The 8,655-nt window shown below is 50.0% G+C and overlaps 1 protein-coding gene across 2 annotated transcripts; it reads left to right on the top strand.

The window, feature by feature from the left end:
- Positions 4,731-6,506, top strand: PRR9 (proline rich 9). Of its 2 annotated transcripts, none has more exons than XM_005663419.2 (2): positions 4,731-4,837; positions 5,310-6,506. In XM_005663419.2, the coding sequence occupies exon 2, from the start codon at positions 5,330-5,332 to the stop codon at positions 5,678-5,680; it is 351 nt and encodes a 116-aa protein (XP_005663476.1). In that variant the 5' UTR covers positions 4,731-4,837; positions 5,310-5,329; the 3' UTR covers positions 5,681-6,506. The 2 variants fall into 2 exon arrangements, with proteins under 2 accessions (XP_005663476.1, XP_013852553.1); XM_013997099.1 differs by lacking the exon at positions 4,731-4,837 and adding an exon at positions 4,844-5,021.

The following is an 8,655-nucleotide window of genomic DNA, read 5'->3' as shown; positions in this document are numbered from 1 at the left end:
TCACTTTACTGTACGCCTGAAACTAACACAACATTGTAAGTCAACTCTACGCCAATAACATTTTTTTACAAATTCAGCTCCACACTCCCAGCTGCGTAGACCAGGCCAGCTGTTTCACCTCAGCAGAAGGAGGAGGACGTGGTGTCTTGGTCTGAAGAATGAGAATAAATGTCCTTCCAAAGTTGGGACAGCAGTGACTGAGTGAAATGACATCTGCAGAGCCCCTGGCAGGGGAAACTGAACTTAGAAAGGCAGGGGGGCATAAGTCCTCCAGCCCCAAGGCCAGTGCCTGGAGCCGTCACCTGTCACCTACTGCCACCAATGGCCTCTTACCGTTGTCTGGGCGAGGCAGAGGGTCTGAGGGAGAGAGGGCGTCATAGGGAAAGGAGACAAATATCTCTGAAGGCAAGATTTTGAAGGTTCTTCTCCCGCTAGGGCCCTGGAGACCACGGGGAGATTTGCATCACTGAATAGGAGAGCCAGGTGTGGCATTTAATAGACCGTCAGTGTCCAGGTGAGGACACGAAGCTCCAGAGAGGGAAATGACTTAACCAAAGCCACAGTGAGTTAGTTGCTGGAAGAGTCCAGGATTTCTAACCCCAATTTAGGCCAGGATGACCCAGGACCCAGACTCAAAAGGGAAAAGGATTGAAGACCAACAGCACCCCCAAACAATTTGGGGACACTGTTTCTCCCCATTTTCCACATCAGTGAGCTTTAACCCGGGGGCTATGATGCTCCTGCAGGTGAAGCAGGTGCATGTGGATCTGTCCTCATCACCCCAAAACTGTTCAGAACTACTGACTGATCTGTGTCTTTGTTGCCTCCTTGAAGTGTATAAAGAATCCCCAATACAGTGGTTTCCTAAATGTTTTTACATGGACCAGCACCTATTCCAGACACGAGCTCACCCCGTGACCTTGAACAAGGCCCTTGACACTTTTACATCTCAGTTTCCTCATCTAAAAAAATGCAGTCAATAAATGAGTCCATGCCTCCTATTTAAAGCACGTGCTGGGCTAAAGCAAGCAGATGGAATCCAGTGGCTTCTCGTGTCCCCTTTGGGCCTGTGATCCAGAGCCCCTCCCACAACCTCTGATTCAGACTCCCTGTGTGGGTGACACAGAGGGAAGGGAAGCGAGAGAAGAGGTGGGCTCTGGTCCAGGAACCCACAAGCTCTGCAGGCTCACCTGCTCCCCAGGAAATGGGATGAACCACATTCTGCACCATTCAGCTTTATCAGAGCCCTTGCCCTGTAATATGCCAATGGGGCCAGCCAAGTGAATCAGAGGAGTCTGGGAACTTTTATGATCTGAACAAAGGAGATAGTTATTTGATGGGAATGGGGAAAAAAGCAATGTCCTACGCACACTTGACTCTCTTCTGCTGACTCTGGGTAATTACACCTGGCTCCCAATATAATGACAGCTGCAGAAATCTAAAATCTTCAATCTCAGGTGACATTAAATCAGATTGTCCCCAGTCTTGCTGGAGGGCTGGGGATGGTTAGAGAAACTACTTAGTCACCTTATCTTAAGACGTGGACTGGAACAATCTCTCCAAAAGCTGTCCCAGCCCAAACCCAGACTCTGAGCCCTAAGGTTGATTTGGGGGCTCAGACCCCAAAAACTCTGCACTGAGGTCACTCAGCCACCTGGCTGGATCACTGCCACTTGCACAAGACAGAAGACTGGGTCTTCCCGTGGATGGATTGTAACTTAATCAAGGAGGAAGAGCCCACAACACACACCTGGGGACACACTTCAAAGTCATGCAGATACCAGGCTAATCATTCACAGGCACATGTATAGTGTCACCAAATGTCAGAGCTGGAATGGACCCGACTGATTCCTGGCCTAACTTCTCTATTTTAAAGATGATGAACCTGAAGCTGGAGAGGATCAAGGACTTGCCGAAGTCACTCATCTTGTTAAGGACAGAGCCAGGTCTCCTGGGTTCAGAAGAGTTGAACTCTGGACTCTTCCTACCTGCATTCACCCCCATCCACGAGACCATGGGCTGGTGTCTCCTCCTTAGACTCAGCCAAGGACACAGAAATCCACGTGGGTGAGCAAGGTCTTCTCTGGCATCCTGCTGCAGAAAACTTCCAGAAATCTCAACCAAGCATGTCTCCCCTAATCCCTCACCCATCCCTCTTCTGAGTCAGCTTCAGTCTCTCCTCTCATCTCAACAGACCCCTAACAAGGAGTCCTTCCTCCAGGCTCCCTGGAAGGCCCTTGCCCACCCTCCTTGCCTGGGGAATTCCTACTGTCCACTAAAAGCTGGTACAGACATCTCCTCCCCCAGGAAGCTTCCAGGACCTTCCACTCCAGGTTAATGAAGGGTCCTTCCTCTGGGATGTGGGGCTTACTTCTGCCCATCTTTCCCATGAGACCATGAGCCCCTTGAAAGCAGGGCCACGGATGACCAAAAGAATGAATGCAAAAATTCAGTGATAGAGAATTCCTTGCCTCCTAAGACTCTGAAGGGTGGCTTTGTCTCTAAGACAGAATTCCACAGAAAAGATGAAGGAGAGGGAAAGGAGAAATGGAAGGAGGAGATGAAAGAAGAGGAGAAGAAAAGGAGGAGGAGAGCCCCCCGATCTACACCTGACCACCCAGTTCCCAGTCCCCCCAAAGGACATCTCTTCAGATTCTCCCGTGGGTCTTCCAGCTCCCTCTTCTTCACCCCACGCACGCCCACGGGAGCATCAGCACAAGTTCCCTGGCCAGCCTCTGAGCCTCCCCACCCAGGCTGGTGCTACATCAATCTTCCATACACCCGTCCCAAAGGCCAAAATGTCACCTGGTCTCCCCCAGCTCACCTTTTGAAAAAGTTTTTGGGATCAAGCATTCAAAAACGATATAAATCTTTGAAGGACTTTCCTGATTTTACCAAACACCTCTCTTAAGAAATGGCCCGCACATACCTCTTCAAATTAAAGGGGCCATCATCAGCTAAAGTCCTCCAGGGACTTTAAAAAGTTCCTGGAGGAGTTCCTGCTGTGGTGCATCAGCATCAGCAACCTCTTTGAAGCACTGGGACTCAGGTTTGATCCCCAGCCTCAGTGGGATAGGGATCCGGTGTTGCCACAGCTGCAGCTTAGGTCACAGCTTCGGCTCAGATCTGATCCTCGGCCTGGGAACTCCATGTGCCATGGGGAAGCCAAAAAAGAAACAAAGAAAAGAAAGTCCCTGGAATTTGGTCAACCCTAGCAAACAAGCTCAAGTTATGTTTTGGTCTAGGGGCTTCTATTCCAATTTTCCATTACATGAGACCCTCTCCTATGCCCCATTGTCTCCCACATTCAACTTCTCCATTCTTTAATTAATGCATTTGTTCCATCAACAATCATTTAGGAGTTCCCATTATGGCTCAGCAGGTTAAGAAGACATAGTATCCATGAGGATACTTATCCATAGCAGGCTAAGAGATCCCACATAGTATCCACAAGGAGGAAGGTTTGATCCCTGGCCTCACTCAGTGCATTAAGCATCCGGTGTTGCTGTGAGCTGCAGCGTAGTTGGCAGATGTGGCTCAGATCTGGTGTTGCTGTGGCTGTGGTGTAGGCCTCAGTGGCAGCTCCAATTCAACCCCTAGCCTAGGAATTTCCATATGCCACGGGTGCAGCCTGAAAAAGAAAAAAAATTATATTCCACTTTATCTATGACACAGCCCTGATCTTCTAGGACCCTACAACCCAGCATAGTAATAAGGTCTTGTACATAAATAACAGGAATTCCTAATAACAATGGTAAATGTCATAAAAATAGAATAAACAAAAGATACCATGAGAGTTCAGAAAGAGGTGAATTTGTTTCCGGTTTAGAGTCATCAGAAAAAGCTCCTTGGAAGGTGATAGACTTGAGTGGAGCCTTGACAAATGCGTGGGATTTCAGCAGGCCTGGAACGGGAGGACGCACAAGATAGAAGTGTCAACCCAAACAGAGACTTACAAGCAGAGAAAACTGGGTGTGTTTGCTTTGAAACTTTTCCTTTCATCCCCCTAGCTTTATTGACCTGAGTTCTAAGAAAAGTTTTTCCAGGAGGCAGCAAGACAGACTAACCCTGCTCCATCCTGTTTTCTTCGTCACTGTGAAACCTCTGAGTAACTCCACTCTTAAAAATGTCATAAATCGAGGTTGAGAAGATGAAGATTATCTGCCTTCCCCCTCCTTTCTCCTGCCCCCACCCTGCATTACCACCCCAGAGTGACGAGTGACGCCAGTTGCCCTCCAGACCTCCCTTCAAGAACGTAACTCTCTCCAGGAGGCTGTAGGTCCTTTGTTTGCTTGGGAGCCATCTTCCTCGGGTCTAGGAGTGTGACTTTCGAGACTCAGTGAAGAAGTATCCAGTGGAGATGCCTGAAAAGAGGCCATATGTACCCCTGACCCAGACAAACCCCACGCTTTCAGCATAAACTCTTCCCATGGGTCCAGATGAGATGAGCAAGGTGGATCTTATCTCTCACCATATCCTGAACCAGTCTGGGCAGACATGGAACCCCATCCCAGGGTTGAGGCTGAGATAACGTTTTATGAACATTCATTCCTTTGGTGCCGCCTCTAGCAGCAAAAGAGATCTGACAGGAGCCCCTCCCTGCTGAGGTCTGGCGAGGACCCAGAGGCCAAAATGGAGGTTGATTAACAGGCATCCCAAGCAATGACTCAAACCATGGGCGACTTCAGAGGAAGCTCGTTACGGTGACTCCACAATTAGGGCCTCAGCCCACGTGGCCAGTCAGTCTTGCAGAAGGCTGGACCAGGGACTGTATAAAAGTCTCTACCAGACTGGACTCCTCAATTCACATCCCTTGTGGAGGCTTGTTGAAGGTCAGGTAAGTGGGAACATCTGAGCCCTCTCTCTCCCGTTCTGCTCTGTCTCCGGAAGGCTACTCATCTGTTCCTCCACTAGACGGCACTTTCTACTGATATGTGAAGTGGTTGACCGTTTGAGGAGGGAGGGCTTCTCACACCACCCTGTGCATTCTAACTGGTCTCTTGCATCTAATTTTCAGCAAGGTGAGTCAAATAGGAGAGAAGGAAAAGAACTGTGGGAGGACAGGGGTTGGAATAGGACTGGGCTCTAGATATTGACAAAAGCTGTGAGAACATCCCCATCTAGGAGATGAGGGTCAGAGAGAGCTGAAGTAGGGATAGAAAAAAGAAAAGGATGAAAAGCAGCAGAGAAATGAGTTCTCAGGGTTAATAATCATTCACTCCCCATCCCTGTCTATCAACCCTTCGTTCCTACACTTCTCAGGCTGGTACTGTTAATGTGCATAATTTCAAATCTTGTGTCTACTTCAGGTCCTGCAAATCACCCTAGGATGTCCTTTGCTGAGCAGCAGTGCAAACAGCCATGCGTGCCACCTCCATGTCTTCCAAAGATCCAAGAGCAGAGCCAGGCAAAGGCTGAGGAAGTGTGTCTCCCCCTCTGCCAGGACCCCTGCCAAGAGAAGTGCCTGGTGCAAGCTCAAGAGGTGCAGCTTCCTCAGTGCCAGGAGTTAAACCAAGAAAACTGCCCACATCAAAGCCAAGACCCCTGCCCACCTCCATGCCAAGACCAAAGCCCAGCTCAGTGTGTACAGCCATGCCAGGAGCCAGCTCAGACAAAATGTGTAGAGGTTTGCCAACAGAAAATCCAAGAGAAGTGCTTACCCCCTGGCAAGGGAAAATAGCTGCTCATAATGCCATTTGGGGTCAAGAAGATGATTCCGGCCCAACCCCAGCCTCTGCTATGGTGACCTTCTCCAGTGGGTACTTCTGTGTGCACCCCGTTCTTGCCTTCTGGCTTCCTCAATATTCCAGGACTTGGTCTGTGTCTCTGAAGACAGTTCTCTCTGTATTTCATCAACTTCTGTGAATAAGTACTGTGCTCAGTCATCTAGTAGGAGGTCTCTACTAGATGGAGCAGTTATCAGGAATGGTGTGGTTATCAGGAAAGACCACAGAAGCCTAATCCAGATCCCTTGGGGCAAAACTTCTCCCAGCCCTGGGTACAAAACAACCAAGGATGCCTCCATTCATCTTTCAGAGTGTCCACCTCTCACCTGAGCCTCAAAACAAACTGAATTTTGATGGACTTTTCACTGATCGCCACCGCCACCGCCACCATGGCTGTGGAGAATAAGTTGGGGCTGTTGCAAAAATCGAACACTGGGTAATTTTGTCTTGGCATCACCTTCCCCCCCCCAAAAAAAAAGTACAGGAAATGATTAGATGTTGTTGTAATGTTAGTTGTGCTTTTAAAAAATGAAACAAATTGAAATGTAGATGATTGATTCCAAACAGCCCATAAGAAAAGACGAGGTGAGACGTTTGGGGTCCTGGTGGTTGATCTTTGTGCTTCATCACTGACCTGCTTTAAGCCCTTAATTTCCACCACGTACACTCTTTAGACATGTGATTCATGACTGTGTGGTGCAGGCCGGTCTGTTCTTCAACCTCTTTGCCTTCTTCTCCCTGGTGAAGGTAAAATGCAGAATAAAGCTGACACAAAACTGATACCTGACTCGATGTGTCTTCATCCCTCTCCACCATCCAACCACCTGCTGTCCTGATGATGCTTATTTTCTCCCTTTTTTTTTTGAGTATCTGGAATAGGAATAAAAAACAGCCCTCCCAGGTACATAGAACAGCCATACTGAAGAAGGTCTCCTTAAGGGGCACCTGGACCACTCCACCCTCTCCCGCCATGTATCTTAGGCTCACCTATGCCCACACTTCACACCTGAGAAAATTCATCTGGGTCCAGGACCTCAAAATTCTTTCCACTCCAGCACCTTTCCTCTCTGACCCTTGCTTTCCAGAGGAAACGGGTAAAATGGGTAGGAGGGGAGTTCTATGGAAGAGCCATGATACCCACAAGCATAGCATCCCTGTCAGAAGGAAGAGCTAAGAATGCCTCTGAGATGGACACAAGCTCAAGAACCCAAATTGTCTGCCCTGCCATCTGGTCAGACTTCAGAAGAGCAGGAGAGGCTGGTTCACCTCCCTACAGCATGTATCTGCCCCAGTTGTGGAGGAAACACAAAGCTGAGGGCAAGATCCAGGGTTGCATGGAACAGCCAAGGAGACTCCAGACTCACAGCAAAGAACCAATGGTGGCTTCTCAGTTGTGTCCTGAGGTCTAACCTAGGCTTATGTCAGGGTCAGCCTCCTGAGGGGTACAGGGTTCCTCCTTCACCCCTGGCTCCCCCTTCTCCTCAGCCCACATGCCTGTGCCCCCACGGATGGCCAGGACAGCTCCTCCCCCGCCCCCGAAGGCTGAGTGCAGCATGAGGCCTCAGCTATTTGGCTGAACTGAGAGTCTTCCAGCACTGAGATCGCCCCTGTGTCTCCATCTCAGAGATTTGCCAAGTTGAGAAAGAGCTGGAGGGTGACGTGGAGGAGATTTCAAGGGGCAACGTGGAACCCTCAGGCACTCACTGAGGCTGCAGGTGGCAAGTGCCAGGCTCTGAGGTCTGCTCGCATTCTCTAAGGGAACCCTCGCAGCAGCTTCAGGGGGTGTATGCTGCCCCTTTGTTAAGGCACTGATCTGGCATCACAAAGCTAGTGAGCGATGAAGTCAGGATTCTAAGCAGGGTTTCTCTTGACTTCAGAACAGACTCTCACCTTCATGAGGAAAGTGCCCAGAGCACACAGATGAGATTTCTGGGAGCTGCCTTCTCATTCATTCATTAATTCATCCATCCATCTAAGAAGTGCTCACTGATCACCTACCGCGGGCCAGATGCCTACCAAATGCCAGGTGCTATAGATGCAAGCAGTCCCTGTGCAGAGCTAGGGAGCTGTCTTTCCCCCAGGCCACACACATCAAGGGACACTCTCCAAAACCTCCCGCGTCTCATGTCTCAAGCTGCTGAACATCTGAAGATGAATTAGCCTGAATCAGCCCTCTTGCCCCCCTGACTGCTTGGAATAAGTTTTCTCTTCCACTTCCCAACTTTGGACTCAGCCAGCTGCTCCCCTGGGGCCCCAAGCTGCCAAAAGACCCCAGAGAGCCCTCGGCTGTGAGGCTTTTGACTGGGCTGAGGAGGCTCAGGGGCATTTCTCCAGCCTGGCTCAAGCGCAAGAAACGCCTTTGATCTCCAGCACTAAAAGCCTGCACAGACTGGAGTCCAAGATCTGCCACTCAGATGCTGAGCGGAAGCACAGGGCTGACGAGCAGGGCGAGTCCTGCCGTATCAGAGAGAGGACAACCCGCTGATTACAGGGGAGGCCTCAGCAGATGGAAGGAGGCAAACCCACAGATCGCAGATAGGGGAGCAGATGTCAGGGAGCCAGCGGGCCTTCATCACGCTCTGTCATGGGAACTGCCACAACTTGCTTGTGCTCCCAGAGCTCTGACCCAACCCTGCCTGTGCTGCTGCAGCTGGGGCCCCAGGGACCCAGACCTGGACTATGGGCACAGCCAGAACCAAGCCCAGAGCAGCCAGATGCCCCCAGCTCTTTGCACCTGAGCTGAAGCCTTTCAGAAAGGGAAGGGCAAGGGACGTTTCTGAAGAGAGTCCCAGATGCTAGGAGTCTTAGTTGACAGTTGTTAAAGAAAACCGAAAAGGGATGCCATAGTTTAAATATAACCCCCACCAAACTCTCACAGCCACATAACCAAAACTTAAAACTATCCCAGGGAGTTCCCATTATGGCTCAT

Source organism: Sus scrofa, chromosome 4 (assembly GCF_000003025.6).
Source record: "Sus scrofa isolate TJ Tabasco breed Duroc chromosome 4, Sscrofa11.1, whole genome shotgun sequence".
Classification (NCBI taxonomy): domain Eukaryota; kingdom Metazoa; phylum Chordata; class Mammalia; order Artiodactyla; family Suidae; genus Sus; species Sus scrofa.
Note: the sequence above shows the minus strand (reverse complement) of the source record. Positions and strands in the feature narration are given on the sequence as shown.